The sequence below is a fragment of the Anabrus simplex genome, chromosome 1, assembly GCF_040414725.1.
Source record: "Anabrus simplex isolate iqAnaSimp1 chromosome 1, ASM4041472v1, whole genome shotgun sequence".
Classification (NCBI taxonomy): domain Eukaryota; kingdom Metazoa; phylum Arthropoda; class Insecta; order Orthoptera; family Tettigoniidae; genus Anabrus; species Anabrus simplex.
In genome coordinates this window covers 1,102,980,758-1,103,005,477 of record NC_090265.1, presented here as the reverse complement: position 1 = coordinate 1,103,005,477, position 24,720 = coordinate 1,102,980,758, and the positions used below count along the sequence as shown (strand labels likewise).

The 24,720-nt window shown below is 39.8% G+C and overlaps 1 protein-coding gene across 1 annotated transcript in view; it reads right to left on the bottom strand.

Moving 5' to 3' along the window:
- The window catches only part of LOC136876537 (phosrestin-2), a 455,062-nt gene that overhangs the window by 63,784 nt on the left and 366,558 nt on the right, over nucleotides 1-24,720 (bottom strand). Inside the window, exon 5 of the mRNA XM_067150580.2 lies at nucleotides 23,053-23,202. Coding sequence (XP_067006681.1) covers nucleotides 23,053-23,202 — 150 coding nt within the window. The remainder of the gene's footprint in view (nucleotides 1-23,052; nucleotides 23,203-24,720) is intronic.

Below are 24,720 nucleotides of genomic sequence, written 5' to 3'. Positions count from 1 at the left end.
AAAGTATTCATTTCGATTCATTTTCTGGTTGGACGAGCCATTACTGGTTGATAAATATAATTAAATATATATTTCACATTGAAGAACATAAATAATACATGTTTGAATTTATTTACTTCAGTACTACCTGAGGAAGTACGTCTACAATAATAGCATTTCAGTTGTAGTATCAATAATATCATTATACTGAATGAATTCGCTTCGTCCCCGAAAGTCTAACAAGCAAGATGCTGTTATTTTACTCGAGGTATTCCAGATTCTTCAGGAAAATGGTTGGATAGTAACATAGAGTATTTCAAGTTCCAGGGCACCTTCGCAAATCCCAGCTCTAATACTGGAAATGCTTTGACACACTCAGATATATGCCTACTGTTCATTGTAATTGCCGCCGTACTCTCCATAGAGCTTGATTGCAATTCCACGAACATTAGCAGGTTATGGACAGTATTAAATTCTTGTTAATATGAGTCACATACCCTCCGTCGCTCAGGCGGCAGCGCGCCGGTCTATCACCGCTGGATACCGTGGTTCAAATCTCGTTCTCTCCATGTGAGATTTGTGATGGACAAAGCGGAGGTGGGACAGGATTTTCTCCTGGTACTCCGATTTTCCATGTCATATTTCATTCCAGCAACACTACTCACTATCATTTCATTTCATTTCATGTGTCAGACATTAATCATTGCACGGAGCTCGATAGCTGCAGTCGCTCAAGTGCGGCCAGTATCCAGTAATCGGGAGATAGTGGGTTCGGGCCCGTCGGCAGCCCTGAAGATGGTGTTCCGTGGTTTCCCATTTTCACATCAGGCAAATGCCGGGGCTGTACCTTAATTAAGGCCACGGCCGCTTCCTTCCAATTCCTAGGCCTTTCCTATCCCATCGTCGCCATAAGACCTTATCTGTGTCGGTGCCACGTAAAGCAAATAGCAAACTAATCATTGCCCCAGAGGAGTGCGACAGGTCTCGGCAGCCGGCACAATTCAAATTCTCGCCGCATTGACTGGAAAACAGGTTGTAGGTTTTCATTCTTCACGGGTTGTAAGGGTGAAGAAATGTGTTGAATTTCACTGGGAATCTCTCTGCTGAAGTCATTATAAAGAAAATTTTTCTGCAATTGTAGAAGAAATAATACACCTTTCTATACCTATACACACACAAATTGCACATACATATATTCTGGATGTTGTACAGTTAGCACTGAGCCAACTGAAGTGTTAATATTCATTGGGGTAAAACATTTTATTATCTATTTTGCTTGAAGCAGAGGAATTAGTGGAATGATTTTAGTTTATATACTTCAATACAATATTTCTTTGTGAGTTACTGCTTTTATATTCCCGGAAGCCATGACAATGGTAGTTACCTTCCTAATAAATGTTTTAAATATAGGCAGAGTCGATAGTACCTATTGTTAGTAATACATATATATATATGAGGGATGAGTGTACCATACCGTGCCTGTAGACAACAATATGAACCCCAGCTAGCGGCTGGCGATGATTGTTCTCTGAAATATGAATGAATACCAACCAGTGGATGAAATTCTCCAATATCTCCACAATGTATGAAGTCTCTCGTTTATAATTACAAGTCAGCTTAATTGTGGTTGTATAAACTGTTATGGACGTATTAATAATTTAATTTAATTCCAGGTAGAGCACCAGCCTCACAGTCCTTCAAGGATGTAAAAATCGAAAGACTTGTATGAGGCCTCACCAAGAGCTTCTCTTATTTGTTATCGGGTTTGTGTTTCAAATTTGGTATCCACCAGGAAATATCTGTGGACTATGTTATACTTTTAGAATATCGGTACCGGGCGAGTTGGCCGTGCGGTTAGGGGCGCGTGGCTGTGAGCTTAGATCCGGAAGATAGTGGGTTCGAACCCCACTGTCAGCAGCCCTGAAGATGGTCTTCCGGGGTCTCCCATTTTCACACCAGGCAAAGGCTGGGGCTGTACCTGACTGAAGACCACGGCCGCTTCCTTCCCATTTCTAGGCCTTTCCTATCCCACCATCGCCATAAGACCTATCTGTGTCGGTGAGACTTGTTGCTTGTATATTCTTACATCTTTAAAGATGTAGCTCTTTGTTGTATGTCCTCCGCTCTCTCCGCTCAGCGCCGGCCAGCCGCACGCACGCAAGCGTGGATCATTTTGAGACTCGACGCGCAGTCTTCAGTGCGCGTGTCCATAACGTCGAATGCAGGAAGAATGGTCTGTCTATTTCGCCCGCCTACAGCAGCATTCTATATGCCATTCCGTCACGGATGACAAGCGTCAACGAGCACTATTTCTCAGTTCGGTTGGCAATGCTACGTGCGAATTACTCCAAAAATTAAGTCCAGAGGAGCAACTCTCTGAAGTGCCGTTCGCACAGCTCTTGGCCCGTATCACTGAACACTATGCTAAGAAGAGTAACCCTTCTTTAGAAGACGTCCAGCGTATGGCTACGGTATACGAACTTACTACCAACACTGCCGCAGAAATAGCTTCTAAACACGAAGTCGCTCAAGTCTCTACACCAGCCCGCCAGTCATCTGCTACCTGGAACCGCGCAGTCAAGTCGCTCTCTGCCAAGCATTCTCGCCCGGTACCCTCTCGTTCTTCTACAAGGAAGCCCACTTCTAAGAGCAAGTCGCAACTCCTGCCTTCCTGCAGAGGATGTTTCAAACATCATGAACGTCGTGCCTGTCGTTTTTTTTAAGCCACTTGTGAAAGATGTAATAAAGTAGGTCACATCAAGACAGTATGTCAGAGTTCGCTCCGCCCTGCTAAGACTCCTGCAGCGGGCCCGAAGCGTATACAGCCCCGACAGGACATGGAAGTTGATCCGATAAATCTTATTCTTCCTACCAAGAATTCTCACAAGATCATCGTTCCTCTATCATTCTCTGATCGCTCTATCGATTTTCAGTTAGACACGGGATCACCTGTCTCTATCATTAACCTGGCTACATATCACGACTTAGGTTCACCTTCATGCTCTCCAGCGGACATCCAGCTTGTTACGTTTAACAAACGGAAGATTGATATTAAAGGCCAAATCACGCTTCCAGCCGGTTATAAAGGAATTCAGAAGGTCATTCCACTACTCGTAGTCAACAACTACACCGCATCAAACATTATGGGCATGGATCTCTTTAATTTATTCGGCTTCCAGATTCATGACAACATCAACGTAGTCTCTACTTTGCAACCTACTTCTGATATTACGGCTCTCCTTGAGCAGTTTCCTGAAGTCTTCGACTCTACGCTCGGAACCGCCAAAAACTATACAGCTCACATACAGCTGAAATCAGGAGCTAAGCCGCGCTTTTTCAAAGCACGTCCAGTACCCCTAGCACTTCAAGACCAGGTCACTAAGGAGTTAGAAAGATTGGTAGAAGCTGGAATAGTGGTACCAGTCAATTCCAGTCACTGGGCCACTCCACTAGTTGTTATCAAGAAACCTGATGGCAATGTACGACTTTGTGGTGATTTCCGATCTACGATCAACTCACAAATCGACACAGATATATTTCCAATTCCCCGTCCAGAGGACTTATTCCGTCGTCTAGCTGGTGGACAATTCTTCTCTAGAGTGGATCTTAAAGAAGCCTATCTACAGCTACTTTTAGACGAAGAATCCAAGCAATTTCTCACACTCAACACTCCTATCGGACTGCTCCAGCTCCAGCGTCTCCCGTTCGGCGTCTCTTCCTCAGCTGCTATTTTACAACGCTATTTAGCTTAACTCACCGCCTCCATTCCCGGTTGTGCTAACTACCTTGATGATATTATTGTGACCGGCAAAGATCATCAAGAACATCTCCATAATCTGCGCCTCCTTCTCACGAATTTGAAAGACAATGGCCTACGAGCGAATCTCGCTAAATGCACTTTCTTTCAGCCGCAAGTTCACTACCTGGGACACATACTCGATAAAAACGGCATTCAACCTAGTGAACGGAATGTCTCGGCGATTGTAAACATGCCTGTACCACAGAACACCAAGCAGCTCCAATCCTTCCTAGGCAAAGCGAACTACTATAACAAGTTCATTCCTCGCTTCGCTTCAGTTGCAGCTCCATTAAACGCCCTACGTAAAAAAGATGTTAAATTTCAGTGGTCTCCGCAATGTCAACAGGCCTGGCAAACTATCAACAAAGCCCTTGTTCAAGCTGTTAAACTCACTCATTTTCAGCCTGGCAAGCTCATCACGCTAGCTACTGACGCATCAGATTACGGCGTCGGTGCCGTTCTCTCCCAGAAGGATCGAACGGACAAGAACGTCCCATCGCCTTCGCTTCGAAGACACTTAATGAGCATCAACGTCGGTACTCCCAGATAGAAAAAGAAGCTTTAGCCATCATCTTTGGTATTCGCCGTTTCAATGAATATCTCTATGGCAACCATTTCCTGATCATTACTGATCACAAGCCTCTAGTACACTTATTCCATCCTGGTAATAAGATCCCTGAACATTCCCTCAGAAAGCTTCAAAGATGGTCCATGTTCCTTTCTGATTATTCCTATCAGATCGTCTATCGTGCCACATCCCAGCATTGTAATGCTGATGCCCTCTCTCGCTTACCAGTAGGTCCTGATACCGCCTTCGATTCTCAAGAATCCGAATGTCTTCAGTTAGACATAGAACTCAAAGACACCGTCTCCAACTTTCCTATTGACGCTACCTGCATTGCTAAAGCTACGGATAAAGACAGTACACTTGCTACGGTACGTACTTACATCCGCAATGGTTGGCCCCTTCAGAACAAACTTCCTGCCCACCTTGCGCCTTATCATCGTATTCAGCATCGTCTTACGACTCGTGCCGGAGTTATACTCCTGGAAACCGGCACCACCTTCCGAGTTGTTATCCCACTTAGTCTCCGGAAACAAGTTCTCGACTTGTTACACCAAAGTCATTGGGGCATATCCCGCACTAAGCAACTGGCACGTCAACACTGCTACTGGCCTGGTATTGATGCAGCCATCGAAAAGCTCATCCGCCATTGTGAACAATGCCAAATTAATCAGAACGCCCCGTCTTCTGATCTAGCTTCATGGCCACCTGCTACTTCTCCATGGGAACGAGTTCACATCGATTTCGCAGGTCCTTTCCTCAATTCCATGTGGCTCAACGTCATAGATTGTCTGTCGAACTTTCCCTATGTAGTGGATATGCATTCGACTACTACTACAGAAGCTACCATTCGTGCTCTTCAGAAAATATTTACAACTGAAGGCTTACCTCAAGTACTAATTTCTGACAATGGACCGCAATTTACAGCTACTGCTTTTAAAAACTTCTGTACATATAATGGAATTCGCCATATCCTAGCACCGCCTTTTCACCCTCAATCTAATGGTGAAGCTGAACGCTTTGTACAGACTTTTAAGAAAAGTATGAAAAAAGCTGTCTCTTCAGGCTTAACTAAAGACCAAGCATTGCTAAAACTTTTAAGCAACTACAGGACTCTGCCCGGCGCTGATAATGTCACTCCCGCACAAAAGCTCCATGGACGACCTCACAGGACTTTACTCTCTGTTGCAGCCTCTTCCGGCCCAGCGTAAGACGTCGCCAGCAAAGTTCACCGTCCACGACAGAGTCTACATCAGGACATTCAAGTCAAACCCGCTCTGGTTACCTGGTGTCATCCGCAGATCTTTGGGCCATCGTCTCTACGAGATTCAGACTGCTGAGAAATGCATTTGCCGCCACCAGGACCAGAAACGCCCGCGCTACCGTCCATATCCGGCTATTGATTCTCTTGTTAAGCCAGATAAATCTATTGCTGACCGAGCTTTAGACCATTTAATAACCATGGGTTCCTTTCAGGACGATGCAGCGCCACTCCGCCCAGTCACAGCTCCGGACAATACAACAGAGACGTCAGAAGCTCCTGCCCAGCATCGTAGCCGCCGCCAGCGCCGCAGCCGCTTCACGCCGTATCGGCGTATTTAGGAGGGGAGGGTGTTGTACGTCCTCCGCTCTCTCCGCTCAGCGCCAGCCAGCCGCACGCACGCAAGCGTGGATCATTTTGAGACTCGACGCGCAGTCTTCAGTGCGCGTGTCCATGACGTCGAGTGCAGTATAAAATGAGCTCCCTGTCTGTCACTCACGAGGATTCTCCCCAGTGTCCTGCTCCAGAATACACTGTACGTCGAACACGGAGGCTACTCCTCTTAAAAATGTGTCTCGACCAGGTGGACGGAATTCTGGTAGTATGAGGTTTCACCTCAGGTCACTGCTCCAATATCCCGTTCCTTCATCCGAGTCGAGCCCCGATGCTGTACTCTACACATCCCCCAATCTCACTCAGGCTCCGACACACACAGTAGATTCTCTAATTGTGAACTTAGCTTTCCTTCAGTGCAAGCTCATGAACTCAGACACTTCCAGTTAGAAGGAACTCTCTTAGCTAATCTATGCTAGTGAAACTGATAGTTTTCAACTATCACGAACTGAACATTCCTACGAACTATATTTTCAAGATAGAAGCTAGTGTAAATACATTCAAAGTGTACATAGTGTATAGAAACAGAAACTCTCTCAAGATTAATTATCTACTTTGCTTCAAGACAATTTTATGTTTATTCCTGTAAATTTCTGTGTGAAGAAAATAAATAAGTTGTGTTTCTGTAAACCTTATCTTGTTTACAACACTCTTCTTCTTACTCAATTTAAGGGACTCGTGCAATGCATGGCCAATAGTCTCACGGACTGAATACATGAAAGCCAGTCTAATAACCATCTTGACTAGCATTTATACAATCATCTCAATCTAAAATTAATTGAGTTAATATTCGGAATAAAGCGGCTGCGACCAGCACTACAGAAATCACTCCAAATGTGATCCAAGTCCTCAAATAAAAACACCGTAGATGAACAAACACACGCACATGAACAAATCATGCCTTAAAGATAAATGAAGTTATGAAAGGAACTGTAAAACTCCATGGCTAATAGATCGATTCCCCGTTGGATCATCGTACCTTAATCGGGAAATAAGCATTGTCTAGGATCTACACAGTTCTACACAGTAGAACGCTCTTTCCAGTACAAAGTAGATGCTGCACACCGAGTTTGGAATGTCCATCGTATAAGTGCTGTACTAATCAAATAATAAGTACACGAATGTGTTGTTTTTATTATTATCATCATCATCTATTTCAAGTATATTATAAAGAGTGAAGTAATAGACATTTTGAAATGATGTGTAATCAAGCCAGTATCTCAAGTAAAGGTCGATTAGCGAATTAAATATCTCAATCACAATGTATGTAATTTATCAAGAATGAATGCAAGTTACTGAAAATTGTAAATGAGGTGGATATATCATCTCAGTTAACTAGGTAAAAATGAGACCAGTATATTTGTAATTAATTCCCTGACTGTAAGATGAGATTAATGAAAGCAACAATAACATTAGGATTTAATGTTCATCAGGGAATCACTCAAACTGAGCCAGGTTGCCTGAAAGATACCTCAAGTCTAAGTTAAACAACTCTATAAATCTATGCAGTGCAACCAGAAAATCAAGTAAGTTACTATCAAGATTTTCCTGATCTGAATGTAGGGTTGATGCTGAATCTCACCCAAGGTATTAAAACATTGGTATCGTCCAATAACTGAATAGACAAATATGTAACTCTCGATGCATTTTCCCAGATAGCACATAGGGAATATGTTGCTGTAAATTTTGGAAGGTAAAATACAAGGGAAACTCCCTCGTCGTGGAAGACCAAGAAAGATATTCATGACGGCCTTTCTTGTGAACTCAGGTTGCAGAAGCTATGCGGACGCAAAAAAGATCGACCCAGTTGGAGAAGACTCATTGCAGGGGCAAACTAGTCATTATATTGAATTACTCAAAGAAGAAAGAAGAACAATCATGGCAATGTTTAAAAGAGGTGAAAATCATCATTTAGGTGACTATAAATCCTTAACTATTATCTTAATACTTAGGAGAATCACAGCGTATGTGATGTATAGAGGAAATGGCCGATTAAAGAAACGTTTAGTATCAGAAAGGGCCTTTCAATCTCAATCGTAATAGGTTAATTCCATTAACTTATCCTCTGTTATCAATATAAACAATTGTCAAATATTTTTAAGGCACTGTTATTACTGTAGACCTTGGATTTCCAACGTATAAACGTTATAAGCATGTCATTGGAGCATCCAAGTTGTTTTATTAGATTTTACTGGATCGTGTGATGATTTAAAGAAATGATGGAATATTGAAAGACATGAATTTTTGGGGTCAACGAATACACGTGTCAAAGAATAAACATTTCAAATTGTATTTGTTAAGCAGGAAGTAAACGACGTAAATAATGGAATCTGTAACATTGAAGTTAAGCCTTCGGCAACTTTAATGTTCATTTTCTCTTTTGATGGAATCGTTGGATCTTTGAATTTAATGTTAATAATATTGCCAACATATTTTAATAGTATTATGAAAGCTTGTTATTATGATTCATCTTAACCAACAAAAGTTGGGAATTTGGGTTATTTACAGTCTATGATCATGTTCAATTTTAACTAGCTGTCCAGTCATGTTGCTATTTCAATTATTTTGTAATTTATTTTCGTTAAAAATGATATTCATTACAACGGAATATCCTTCCAGAGTAAAAATAATTCTCAAAATTCTTATTTATAGGCTAATTTTAGTACAATAGTATGGTATAGACTTGAGTAATTGTAGGATATGCGGCCACGTGCGTCAATGACATCTCAAAGTTTAACGGTGTGAAAATGTGACCCAACTCGTCGAAATTGCACGTCCCTTGAGTGGAGTTTCTTGCATATCCGCACGACACCAGCCGCGGTATAGTATGATAACTTGAACCCTAAATTAGAAATCCGTGTAAGGTCACAATATATATAAAACACCAACGTGTATATTTTACAAAACTCAAGGTCTTGAACCAGAGGGAGTTTAAAGGTGCGGTTTGAGCCAAAATCGTCTCAACAGTGCAGGAAAAATCTTACATTTCTTGAAAAGTCAACGGAAATATATTTATTTTCAAGATGACATACTTCTACAAAACCGCACCAAGATTGGATCGACCTTGATGGACAGATTGTCGTAGGCGATAGCGATTTACTCTTTATCATGATAGACCAGTAAGAAATACTCTACCGAGCTCGATAGCTGCAGTCGCTTAAGTGCGGCCAGTATCCAGTATACGGGAGATAGTAGTAGGTTCGAACCCCACTGTCGGCAGCCCTGAAAATGGTTTTCCGTGGTTTCCCATTTTCACACCATGCAACTGCTGGGGCTGTACTTAATTAAGGCCACGGACGCTTCCTTCCCACTACTAGCCCTTCCCTATCGCATCGTCGCCATAAGACCTGTGTCGGTGTGACGTAAAGCAACTAGCAAGAAAACAAAATAGAAGAAATACTCTATATAGGACGATGGGATCCGGCGCCATGTTTTATGAAGTACCTTTCCTGTTAGGAGGTTCATGTAACTAGGCAACTAATTGCAGGGAACTCTATTAATTTTCGCACCAAGTGGAAAAACAAAAAATGGTCATGTGTCCGCTTGCGTTGCAATGAACATCGTGCAAAAATATCGACATTAATGTAAGCAAATCGAAATAGATATAGTTTGAGCAAAATAATAGACATAGGAACCTAGAAAATATTTACAGCAATTAATCCTTTGTTTGCAATTGAAATTGCAAGTAAATTTAATAAGAAAAATGAAAAATGTAAATCATAAATATAATAATGAAGAAATATGTTAATGTATTACATAAACTAGAATACATTACAAAACATGTTATTTATTAAGGTGTAGCAGCGCACGCTGGATGTCTACTAATATACAATAAACACTTTCCACTGTCACAGAATATACTTTCTGTCCACGGTCCACTAATCTTCACTTTACATGAAAATGGCATCCCTCAGTTCGAGACTACGTCAATTGTTACGTATGTTTATGATACTATAGTTAAATCCCACTTTAGGTTAATACATTCGCATGCATCTCATGCTATAGAAATATAGGATGATGATGCGAACAGTAATCTACAGTACAAATATAAAATTAATGCATGAAAATGTTATTAGTTATATCATAGATTGAAACAAAGATGATAATGCAGGCTTAAATTAGACGAAAACCAAATTTTAACAGTTTATGCATTTTATATCTTTAAAGTCATCCCGTTGCTAAAATATAACAATTTTAAAATATCAACAAACAACAACGTTCATTGGTATGGAACAAAAGACCAATGGAATTGCTTCTGAAAGGGTTAACACTCAATATTCAGTACATAAATCATCCCAAATGACAAGAAGCTTGAAATTACTGGCAGGCAATAAAGTCAAATCTGGAAGAATATTTGTCCCATAATATCCTGAACTTATTGAATGAATACTGACGTTACACTAATGTACTGTAGTTTGTATACTCTTCAGGTTTCATCAGATCTTATGCCATTTCTCTCCTCCCTTGGGTTATCAATACTGACTGCAAAAAATGTTAAATTACAGACCTGAAAATCGAGCCAAGTGAACATATTTCAAACTGTAATGAACACTAAGGTCCTGAATACACAGACATTAGCGCATCAATACCTACTATGATTTAAAAACTAAAATTTAGCATATGTTCTGCCTGAGAAATATATAATTAATTATGTAATATACTGTAATCGAATACTGGAACAGCTAGGATAAGTAATAATTCATCCTGATTTACATAATTGAATACTGTAGATCATAAACTAAATTCTGCCATATCCTTTACTGTGTGAGCAGATGACTTTGTGGACAGTATTTGACGCAGCGGCTTTCACGAAATTAAAACTTGAAACGGAGGCTGAACAACAACATACTGTATGAAACTACACTTTATTTATTGACAATTTCGCTGAAAACTACGTGATGGTTTCACCAATGCTATTGACGCTAGGGTAAAATTCCCACTCAACAAAATTCTAAATGCTATTTTTCCGTGGTTCATTCTTTTTTTCTTTACCGTGGATGGATGATTTGAGGAGGTTAAATGAAAGAAATCACAACGAGTGGTCCATTACGTACTTCACTCTTTATATCTACCAAAAAGTTAACTAATCACTGTTTGGATTTGTTATTTATTGACCCAGAAATCAAGCCATGACACACTTCGGAATTATGCCACCTGACCAGAAATTTATACTCTCAATTCTTTTGGCAATGTAGCTCTAATTCATTGAGTTGCTCGATGGACACAAAGAATAAATTAGCGTGACATAATTTCTTTCGAACGGCGATTAAAATAGGGGTGGAATAATATTCGAAAAGTTTGAGTTATATTAACGCGGAATCAACCTGTACGATTCTTTTATTGTACCTACTTACACGATCATATATGTGACGCTAACACTCGTGATTTAATTCGGACGGAGATATGTTAAGGTCTACTACATATTGTTCCATTTCACGCGGCATCTCTATGCAATTACCGTCTTAAAAACGGGTGGAAGTTGCAGTTAATTAAGGCGCACTTTTCACGATCACGATTTGGGTAACTACGATCGATAAAAAATGAAATAGCAACGTAACAGTGATCGTTCATCATTATCATGAATCAACTTTCCTAGGAAAATCGAAAAACTTTTTCGCATCAAAAAAGCAGAATTTAAAGGTAATGTGTAGGGCATTGGATATGTTAAAACCAAGATCAAGGAATAACATCATTAAACTAGGTTATTGAGAAAAATGCATGCAGCAGTACGCTTCATACAAACACGATCTAATAACCCAAGCTATGACAATATTTTTTTTAAATCTATGGTCATAAAAATCTTAGCTGGCCAGTCTAAGAGCAAGATCTAGGCCTGAATAGTTTTGCGGTTGTACAAGAATCAATTTCATTTAACGATGTAATTACATTTCTCCACTTGTAGAGTTGAGTCAAGTGAATTTCCGATTGTTTACTATCCAACTTTTGGCCTTGGCCGACTGCACATAGTTCCTTTCTGCTTGAAAATATCGACAATATTAAGAGTATGAGGAGGAATGAATTGGAGTAACGTGAATTATTGTCATTTTTATCCTCTTAATACGAAACGCCATCACCAGATATTTTCCTATTTTGAATTCTTATAGCTTAGTGGAATGTCGATTCAGTGAAAATATGAGACACTCCGTTACACTCTCTTGCAGATGCAAATGTTCTACATGAGGCTGTACACGTACACTCAGTGAGTGATTGAGTGATACAGTGTTGACAAACGTTATTTCACAACGCACACACTAATTACGATAGTAATTACCACAAAAACTAAATTAGGATAGTCAAAGCTGAACAGCAATTACATATTACGTGAAGCTACGCAGAGTTCACCGAAGTGCTTGTCAACATGAGGGTTGAGTTATATAGAACTCAGGGGACGAGGAAAACGAAAAAGGACCGACCGAGTTGGCCGTGCGGTTAGGGTCGTGCAGCTGTCAGCTTGGGTTCGGGAGGAAGTCGGTTCGAATCCCACCGTCGGTAGCCCCTAAAATGGTTTTTTATGGTTTCCTATTTTCACACCATGCAAATGCTGGGGCTGTACCTTAATTAAGGCGAAGGCTGGTACCTTCCCAATCCTAGCCCTTTCCCATTCCTCCATCACTGAAAACCTTAGGTGTGTTAGTGCGATTTTAAACAAGTAGCAAAAGAAAAAAGTAAAAGAATTTTCAGATAAATTAATTCTATGTGGAAGCGAATACGAAACATAGATTATTTGCTACAATATATGCGAAAAGTTTTATTGGTTTTTTACACCACACTAACTACTTTTTTTTCGATGAGTTCACTTTCCTACGCGTGTATGTAAAGGAAAATAAGCCTTAAATACATCATACACTAGGAACGGATAAATATGTTATGTAAAAATACATTCCTACAGTACGGAACAGTAAGGTCCATTTTCCTTTACACTTTAGTATAGGAAAATGAACTCAATGAAATATGTTCCGATGGACTGCATATCTGTATGTGGCTGGGGGGCGTGACCAGACTTACGGGAAGTAATGGATATGAAGAGCGTTATCTCATTCGCGGTTTTGGCATAGGAGCGACGATATTTAATGGTGGATTATACTCGAGTAACATCTTCAATGTTGGCTTCTTTCCTAAGAGAAAAGGAACATAATAATGAACAAAAGATACACTAATTATAAGAGTGTATGATGACTGATGGGAGTGCTTTCAGTTTGAACAAAAAGAAAAATTGTGACGTCTGTGTGGGCACACGAGTTGTCTTGTAGGGCATCAGGTGGTCGTGTCGGATTTTAGAGCAAAGGTAACATTGAAGTGGGAGAAGAAAGCCTTCAGCACAGGATTTAAGAACGCAAAGCAATGTCCCCTGGTGGCATTATCGTGAAAGTGTCAAGTCTATATGGTCTGACACCGTGGTTAGCCGGTTCGAGTCCCGTTGGTCGAAATAATGTTCACCATCGGAATGTTGGCCGGCAGGGTCCGAGAAGTGGAGGTATATAATGTCTAATCACTAGATTGCATGCCAAAAGCCTGTGTCACCTCCAGACCTCTCCGCAGTATTCATATCGAGTGAGGGCTTATGATTTGTCCGTAGAATATTCACGTTAAGCCTTGAGACACCCCTTGGTCCTATTCGACAAGAATAGACTATGTACTAGCACCGGCTTTCACACTATCCCTTTCTTCTGTAATATAATTTCATCTCATTAAGGGCATCCGGTCGTAAAAATCGCTACGAATATTCATCTCACTTCATACCCGACCCCGCAGAGCAGGGCCTATCAAACGCCCAAAATCTCACGAGTGCAAACCGAAGTGCAGAGGCTCTGTGCACTGTACATCGGTTCGAATCGGCTGAACTCGGCTTGACTCGGATGGTGTTGTGCTGATAGCGCTGATGCGTTCGGTGATAGAAGGCTTGTTTATCAGCGAAATAGATACTCGCGAGACAACAACATAATAATGGAGAAACCTGTTTCGAAGAAAGCAAAGACTTCCTAAAGTCCATTTCAATGGAACTGGAAAGGTTCATATTTTTTCTCATTCGAGACGATAAAGCCAAATGTTTTATCTGCGGAACAATAATTACGTGATCATCGAAAATCTATTTTTGAATACAAAGGCTTTGCTCGAATTCTTACAAGAATTTGTTGACGGAAGATTTTCCTACGATGCATCGAGAAGCAGGTAGGATTATTTCTGCGTTTGGTTCCACATGTATATATGCGAAAGTTTGTCTTGTTTTGACTTGTACGAAAACGAGATTTCGTGCGAGCATTTCTTATTGTACTTTGAAGAACGCTCTCAGAATTGCTGTCAGCCGATCCCTTATTCCAGATATTACTGGTATAATTGCAAAGAAAAACGAAAAGAAAAGCTAGATAACATTAATTGTCTGCTCAAACCAAATTGAAAGAAAAGATTTTAACACCGGTAACACTGTCCCATACAGCAGAGCATCTCCGCATACCGCACGTAAACATTTCGCAGTGAGGGGAGAATCAGCGTGGAAGGTGAAGAAGGTGGAGACAGGCCGATCGCCTGAGATATATCAAGGGAAAGAGGAGTGGGGCTTTTCACTATGGTCAACCTAGTGAACTCGTCTCCTGCACCTTGCGCCGTGCAGTGCACCGGCGTATGCACCCTGAGAGGCCCTACCGTAGAGCAGTGGGACAAGGTTCGGATGCTCAAAGGGAAGTGGGAGACCCTCCCCTCGGGCAGAAATCTGCGCTGACATCACCGAGTCATTAACTCAATCGGCAAGGAAGTTAACCAGAAAACCCGATGTCGAGTTGCAAGGGCAGCGATCAGGAATGCATAACCACATGGAAAAAACCTTCAAAATTAAACTTTTCCACACTGTGACTGTTAATATATTAAGATAAGAGGATCTTGACATGCATGGGCATTGTTCCTGAAAATATTTCCGTCACCTGCGAGGCAGAAGAAAGTTCTTTTCAAAGACGAATATGCCATTCACCCCTGTGCAAGGAATCGGAGCATCATCTTCTGCCTAAAGAGAATCCTATTTTCTATCAAAACATTGAACGTAATTTTCGGCATGCCATAATATAGGCGGGTCTGAATGCAGACCATTTATTCGTTCCTTATTTATCGGATGATCGGTAAATCAAGAGCGCATCTAGTATGTTAAGTACCTCGTTACTTCCACAGCTTCAGCCAGCAGGTATCACGAACATTGTCTATTTCTAACAAACTGGTGCTGTCACACACTTTGCTTGATATCACATTTCCACGTCATTAGATTGGTCGAGTAACTCGACAGGCATTTTCACCGTTGTCTTGGCCAGCTCGTATTCCTGACTTGACCATGCCAGATAATGAACAATGCTTTCAAAACTGCTGTCCACGCTGCCTTCCAAAAATGTGCATGAGAAACGATCACTGAAATGGATAAGAGATCATGAAGTTCTCCGCAAGCTATACGCCATTATTATTATTATTATTACTATTATTATTATTATTATTATTATTATTATTATTATTATTATTATTATTATTATTATTATTATTATTATTATTACGAGAAAGTAAATTGATGACTTTGAAACGTGTTAATATAGTTGGATATTTGGAATACTGTGGACGAGACATGAAACTCAAATATCTATATTAAACCAAATCCAATTTAAACCATATCTGCCCCCCAAAATTAATCGGTCATGACTCCAACACATAGACATGTTCCTTTAAGAAGCAGTGAACTTGAAAAACACAATAAATACGTAAGAAAATATCATATGTCCTATAAGAAGACATTGAACTGTTAGGTGAAAAAAGCACGCATTCCAGGGCATCCGCCGACCGATCGCTGCTCGGCTGTCTGTTTCGCTCGGTCGTGGTATATCCTCCTAATTCAGACTGGACGCAAGAATGTGCGAACGTTTCTGCTTAAAATTACGTCAACGAAGTGTATAAACAGAAGGCAGGGACATACCTCACTATCAGCGCGTCAACAACCGGTACGTTCAGCTAGTGTATTATAACAACAGGTGTATTGTAGGTGTACTGGGGATTTTCGCCATAAAGTAGTTAAATAAATTATTGCCTGCGCCTACGAGATCAGCATGGAATCATTTGGAATCGAACGTTCAATTCAGTATAATTATGGAATGCTATATTTTATGAATGAGAACAATATTATAGCAAAATATGACAAATATGGAAGCGAAGCCTTATAGCTATTTTCGAAGCAGAGACGTTTGTACATGCAGTGTGAAGGATTCAAAATTGGATATCTCAATTATATCCAACTGTAGAATTATAATTCAGTTAATGGAGACATAGGTAACGGTGATTCGACTCAGATTGGAATTATTTCAGGATTAAGGGCATAGATGGTTCATGGAGTTGGTTACCGAGGGAATAGATGTTCACCGTACTGGGAGACTATGGGATTAGGGGTAGATTATTAAAGTCAATCAAAGATATTTATGTTCACAATTGGGCCGCAGTGAGAATTGATGGTAGAATGAGTTCTTGGTTCAGGGTATTGTACCCGCCCCTACCCAAAAATAGGCTCCGAAATGATATCTACAGGACGTTAACATGTTGAAAATATAATAAAATAGGTGCTTATCTAACATTACCTTAATGGCATACAGGGTAGGAGAAACGGGGCATACTTAAGTACAATGAGAACATGATCAAATTAAAGTTTAAATTAATACAAGCGGTTTATTAGACCTTGACGACGATGGGAATGACGCATCTATATTCACAAAAATTACATTCATTATTAACAATTGTTGTGGTTTATTATCGACTTGTAGTCGTGTGTGATAGATCCGAGTATTGTTTTTCGCAAAGCGATTTGCCGTGACGTGATATGAACGGAAACATTTACCATAAACACTGAGGCTATATGACATTATTGACAAATGAAATTAACATTCATTCAATAAGTTTGAGCGATCCCTATTCTAAAAACACAGAATTATTTCCCAACGAAATACCACGAAAGAAATTATACAAATGTGGAACAAACACCTGGGTTTGAACTGACCTTCAGTGGAATGCAATTCGCGGCGCCGATGGGTTAGAACTATCGCCGACGCTAATTATATTCACAACATGTTACATAAAACAACATAGAGAATCACATTACTATAAAATGAACACGTGAGGAACCCCATTCTTCATTTTAGCATTGTGGAATACCAATGCCGGCGTGGAGAACTGAACTGACAACCCGTTGGGATGAAAATAGGACACTGAAATCCCTAGCCAAATTATACTCGAATGAGTAACAATAGTAATCTAACAAATATTAGTACCAATCACCGTGTCATTTATTAGCGAATACTTCATTCTGGCGTGTTGAATATTTCCCATTATTAGCCGATTCCTACAGGCCTTCTTTTCTTCGCTCAAGGCCCCCTCCTATGGAGGCAGACACACACACACAAACACGTCTGTTTGCAAGGTCAAGCGCCTTAACCACCTACCACAGGTGTTCAATGGCCTTGCCCTGCACAGGCATAAAAAGCCATTTCTTTAAACAAATCACCTCAACCCGAGGTACGTTCACGATAAACTGAGGCCTATCCTTCATTAATCAAATTGCATCGGCGTCAAATAAATCACCTCGATTCAACACATATATTTTTCATGGCCCAATCATGACTTCAAACAACTCAGCTATCTTTCAACACGACACCGGTTTTTATGATACTAATATTTGTATGATTACCATAATCAAAATTATTATTATTATTATTATTATTATTATTATTATTATTAGTTTTATCATTACGCTACATTCCTACGAGATTTGCCTGGTAATTATGTCATACTGAGTGATCACACCGAACTTCCTCGTAATTACGATGTAATTAAATAAACCAGCGGCAATTAATTTATAATTAAACCCTAATAAATGTATGATTAATACATACTTAATTTCTAATTAAATCGTCACATTGTCATACAATAATGAATTAAATATTCACACGCTAATCTGCCCAATCAAATGTTCACACTATAATTAACTTCTAATTAAGTATTCACACAGTGATTAACCCAATTAAATACTCATACGGTAATTAACTCAATCAAATATCCACACGGTAATTAACTCAATTGAATTTCCACATGGTAATTAACTCAATTAAATATTCACACGGTAATTAACTCAATTAAATTTTCACACGGTAATTAACTCAACTAAATATTCACACGGTAATTAACTCAATTAAATATCCATACGGTAATTAACTCAATTAAATATTCACACGGTAATTAACTCAATTAACTATTCACAGGTAATTAGCTAAATTAAATTGTAAGTAAGTTACGATAAACCTGATCAAATAATACAGCTTAAATTGTAACACTCCCTAGCTAAACATTTCAAAGGAGGCCTGGGGCATCAGTTCCATACACATTTCGCGTGACTCTGGGAACTCACGTAGCATACTTATATTATTTAACTGTCATGCATTTATTGATACAGGATCAACTACAGCCTAGCTAGAATTACCCTGAATTTACTAAAATACTAGTCTCCTGACGCATTAACTGACCACAAGTCTCACAAAATAAACTAACTAAGTAAATCTTCTACCGCATGCAAACCTATTAGATTATTGTCACAATTATTTACAGTTAAATCACTCAGACCTGTTATTAATTAAATAAAATAAGAAATAAAAGCTACGTGCCCCATTTCGGTACTTCAGACTTATATCCCTAACATGATAGCGTCAGCTTATGGTAAATAATTCCCGTCCCCTCTAATCAGGCCATATACATATGAAAAATACTCCATCACTTGACGACACCTTTGTCAGCTTGGGAAATCCATTTCAGGTTTTACTGCTGACCCATTGGCACCAAGGCAATCAATGGTGGTACCATTCTTCCTTAAGGCTGGAAGTCCATAGTTTCTGGTTGATGAAGCCGCTGGCAGTAATCCTGAGCACACAACACGTCAGAATTGATTTCAAAATCTGTTTAGTTGCATTCAGCGTGAACGTCCGGCCACGATTTCGGATATTACTTCGTAATCCGCGGTTCAGTATCGGATTTCGTGTACCTTTGTTCCTACTCGACACAGTAGTGCCGTAGTAATAATATTACGAAGCGTATTGAGTGTTGGTGGCACGTCACAATTTTTTTAAGTTTAATCACTGGCGTCACGTCTATCAAATCTATGCAATATTTATATGAAGTACACTATTTCACTTGAAAATTAAGTCTTAAGTCACTTAAACAAAGGATCAATGAGAGCTTAGCTAAACATAGCTCCGCTCTTAGTAAGCTGAGAGTCCCGAATGAAGCGCTTCGCCCTCGGCAGTGCTTATTACAAGGAGGGTATATCTCCCACTCCAAATCTGCATATAGCCTATCCACGGCCCACTAGAGGTCAAATAGCACGACCATCAGGTGACCAGTATTCACCTGATGTGATTGAGACATCTCCGTACGATTATCCTTCATAGGATCTCCTGCAATTAATTAAAGTTTGTCTTGCTTCCCCTTCCACGCTGGGGTGAACTCCCGCTTCAAGGAGGCGTGATGACACAAAACAGATGGCCCCCGGTACTTTTCCAGACATAAACAACACCGTATTCTTTCTCCATCTGAATGTTATAGAGTAAGAGGACATTAGACACTCTAAATAAATGTCCCAATTATAGTTATCTCTTTTAAATCGGAAAAAGACTCCAGAATTCTGATTTTATTAATTTTTATATTGTAGATAATTAAGTTGGCTAGTCTGAATTCAAGATGGCTCCCATATTTCGTTTCAAAAAAGTTTACTTCCCCTCATTCTCTTAGTCATGAGGAAGGGATGTCTTCTCTCGAGTTACGTCATGGTGAATCCCCGATTGCAGCCCCACCCGGGTCTAGATGGGCTTGACTTTGGCTGCGATCCACCGCTACACAAAGGAAGGTATTGCGCAATAGATCGCAAATAATGAAATCCTGTAGAATAAATTTAAAATACTCATTTTAATTAATTTCGGTTTTATTCCCTCAAAGATCATTGCGTCTGTAATTTCAAAGACCAGTATTAACCAAAGGTCCTTGGATCCTGCCCCTGTCGGGTGCAGTACATACAAGGATAAGACAAGGCTGTAATCTTTCACCCTTGTTGTTCGTAGATTATATGGATCACTTGCTGAAAAGTATAAAGTGGTAGGGAGGGGTTCAGTTAGGTGGAAATGTAGTAAGCAGCCTGGCCTATGATCACGATTTGGTTTTATTGTCAGATTATGTCGAAAGCCTGCAGTCTAATTTCTTGGAACTTGAAAACAGATGTCATACGTATGGTAGGAAAATTAGCCTCTCGAAGACTAAATTGATGTCAGTAGGTAAGAAATTCAACACAAGTGAATGTCACATTGGTAATACAAAGTTGGAACAGGTAGATACTTTCAAGTATTTTGGTTGTGTGTTCTCCCAGGATGGTAATATATTAAATGAGATTGAATCAAGGTGAAGTAAGGCCAAGGCTGTGAGCTCGCAGATGCGATCAACAGTATTTGTAAGAAAGAAGTCAGCTCCCGGACGAAACTATCCTTACATCGGTCCGTTTTCAGACCAACTTTGGTTTACGGGAGCGAAAGTTGGGTGAACTCAGGATATCATATGCATAAGGTAGAAGTAATATACATGAAAGTAGCAAGAATGATTGCTGGAACAAACAGGTGGGAGCAATGGCAGGAGGGTAGTCAGAATGAGGAGATAAAGGCTAAGTTAGGAATGAACTCGATGGATGAAGCTGTACGCATAAACCGGCTTCGGTGGTGGGGTCATGTGAGGCGAATGGAGAAAGATAGATTACCTAGGAGAATAATGGACTCTGTTATAGAGGGTAAGAGAAGTAGAGGTAGACCAAGACTACCATGGTTAGACTCAGTTTCTAACGATTTAAACATAAGAGGTATAGAACTAAATGAGGCCACAGCACTAGTTGCAAGTAGAGGATTGTGGTGACATTTATTAAATTCACAGAGGCTTGCAGACTGAACGCTGAAGGGCATAACGGTCTATAACTATCATGTATGTATGTATGTATGTATGTATGTATGTATGAAGGGTATACATTTTGAATAGGTCTAAGACCTGGTCACAAAGTGAGATCTTTGGAGGTCATTAATTCCTTCGCAGAGACTTATACATGCGTGCGTGTGTATAAGGTCCTGTTGCATAATTCCAAAAATAATGTACAGTTACAGCACTAGAAATGTGTTTGTCATTGTTTCTGTAAAGCATTCCCTGAGAATCAGAAATCCTATTATGTTTCGCTTTCTCGAATTTATTACAAATACGTACCACTTGGTAAGGAAGAGCCACACGGCACTGGATTGTGGAATACCCGTTAAATTACCCTTGAGGCTTAAACCCTATTCTCAAACAGCTGCTCGTGAATGTATGTAGTTTTCAGAAGACAATAGAACGTGGCTGGATCAAAGAGAGACAATTAATGTAAATACAGGAGCCTTAGGCCTAACGTCGAGGTGCAAGGCCGCGAATAACGAGCGAGCTAAAAGTGTACATAGTGTTCCACATCAGTGAGGGACTATGGCACACTCTCATTACATAGCCTCGATGAATATTTATAGCAAGTTCTGGAACTGTGGACGCTAAACTTGTGTTTCCTGAGGTTGAAAATGTCCGTATTTTACGGGCGAGAATTCACCACAAATGACCTTCCGTTCCATAACCTACTTAAAATTTATAGGTTACTAATTATGAACCACACTACGGTCGTTCCATTTTATCACCTTTATAACTTCCCCTTCTTTGTTTCTATCTCTTAACCTTTTTCTCTACTACAAATGTAATAATTTTCAGACTTCACATCGTGGCAATCACTATCATATGATTTTTATCTTTGATACAGTACTTTCCATGATCATCTGTGTAGAAATGAACTTCCCCAACTCCCAACTCCAGGAGGACTTTGTCCTTTATCAAGTTGGCTTTACTGCGATAATATTGTATATTATTATTACTACTACTGCCACTGGTAGTAATAGTATTGACGTAAGCATGCTCACATCTAGACAACCGCCAATCAGCACAACTAAGTACTATCTTCCACATTCATCTAGCCCGGAAGCAAGAATGGATAAACAGCTCTCCAGTGCAACTGCATTGATTTCTCAAAGGCAATGTTGAACGTTGAACGTTATACCCTGAATTTACCTCAAAAATTATAGTCAGTGATGAACAGTATTTGAACAAATAATAGTGGTAGCTGTTCTGACCTGTAGTTCAGCGGATGCGAATTTCCCAGACAAATCATCAAACATGCTGTCGACGAATGTCCCATGTCTTCTTACACTGGAATTTTTCTTAATTACTTGAATGGTTGGTTCTCTAGAGCAGGGCCTCTCAAACGCCCAAAATCTCACGCGTGCAGACAGAGGCGCAAGAGCTCCGTGCACTGTGCATCGCTGCCGCTCGGCATGGCTCTGGGCTACTCGGCTAAGCTCGGCTCAACTCGCCTCGGCTCAAGTCAGCTTGGATTTGGAGCGCTATGGTGCAAGTGGGGCAGAGGGAGACAGGCGGAGCGAGCGAGACAGGCGTGAGGAAAGAGAGAGTAAGCGCTATTGCTCCAAATCGAGGAGTGGGGGGTCTGCACTCTGGTCAACCAAGCCAAGTCGTCTTTTGCACCGTGCACAGTGCATGCACCACGCGCATGCACCCTGAGAGGCCCTGCTCTAGAGGCTCTAATATTTACAAATAATTTCGACATAAATGTGTAAACTTTACCACTTACCTGACGTTGAACATCGGCTAACAGAGATCTATATGAAGTATAGCACATGAGTACAACTATAGACCAGATATCTTTTATCTCCGCTAAAGCATTTTCAAACCTAGAAAATTATTTTATGATTATTGCATACAAGAGAACATAGCAAACATTACAGAAAAGCATTTACAGTATTTACAGTTACATACCTGGGTAATAATCATGTGGAATGATGATGTCACAACTTTTAAGACGGTGTACGTTTTGTCTTATAAGACTAGCACACCTGTGGGACAGAATTTAGGACGATAATGTTAGGTTTAAACGGACATTATTTTTACCTGGAGGGGAGTGGTGGGCTCTGGAGTAGCTCTCTCATGAATTGGATATAGTTGAGCTAGACACATGACAGCCTCGTTACAGAATTTCAAGCCCATCACCTCTTCATCTTCACGACCGTAGCGAAACGTGAGTGTCACCTGACCAAATACCTGAAAGAGACAGATGTGATTGTATCAACATGAGCATCCCATTAATCTGTAACAACTGCACTTTGGCAATCAAATCGTCTCAGAAATGTAAAAATTTGATTTTAAATCTTATTGCAACAAACATTGTATATTTTCTGGGGGTTTCATGTTTTAGTAATTCTGCACTGAAAACATTATTATTATTATTATTATTATTATTATTATTATTATTATTATTATTATTATTATTATTATTATTACACAGAAAATATTGTTTTATTTCCTGCTCAACATAGCTCAGTGCGTTAATTGTAACTACTCATGCATCTCTAAGACTTGTGAACGCCATTCGACCACATACATTCCTTCAAATTCTTTACTTCGGTTTCTCATTTAAAATCATAGAGATAATACAGTACATTTTTCAAACATGCGATCTGTTAATAACTTCAGAGGTAAGTTTATCTAATAGTGACCCTGATTCTAATAATCTTCCATCCTGGAACTGCAACCATTTTAACATATGTTGTACTCTGAAGTACTTTGTACGAATGATTCAATGAATGAAATAAATTAAATTAATGAATTATTAATTAATAAGTGAACAGAATGCGATCCGGCTCCTTGTTTTCATGGTCAGTGTAGTTGCATTCAGTTCAAAAGGCCTTGGTTTCGATTTTCCGCCCGGAAGGGGGATTACAGCTGCATTTGGTTAATTCTCCTGGATCGAGGGTTGAGTGTTCTTGTTCGCTTTAATACAAATTTCCATCTACATACAACATATAACATCACCAACCGCGGTAGCGCTAGTATCAGGAAGGGTACCTGACTATAAAATTGGACGTAATCCACATTAGTGCTTAACAGAGTTAATTAGCAAAAAGCGAGGAAAGATGAACTGAGGAGAGAGAGTATTAATTTACTGCAATAGTGTTATCATATAGGTTAATTACTAAGATAACAACATTTCAAATATATTGCAACCAACAAAATATTATAAAACAGTGAAAATTTACTTAAATCCTACTTGGATATAACTTTTATCGTTTAATTTGAAGAATTCAGTGAAGTTATTGGTTTGATTTTGAGATAACGTTACTCCAAAATCTACTTCTCCGAAGTACGCGTTACCTTAGGTAATCCAACTTAGCTGTATGTAGGTGAAGGATGCTCTTTTATCAGACATGCCTGTTCAGTGACAGATATGACAACACGTTCCTTTGCATTATACTATTTTATATGGCACTTCGCTTTAATTGCTGCAAAAATATAAAGGGCTGCCTGTTATAGGTGAGTTGTTACGAAAGGAATCAGAATTGTCAACGCTTTTGTGGCTCAAGTTTGGACGTTCTGGAACTCCGACACAGATAGTTTCTTATATTTACTTTGTAATGAAAAATTAACAGCAAGTTGTGTAAGTTGCCCTTGCAACTCAGCATTGCTTAGAAGCACTTCAAGATTTTTAATCCAGTTTCATTCGTCGAAATCATTGAACAGGCATTTATGAAAAAGCATCCTTCACGTACATACAGCTCAGTA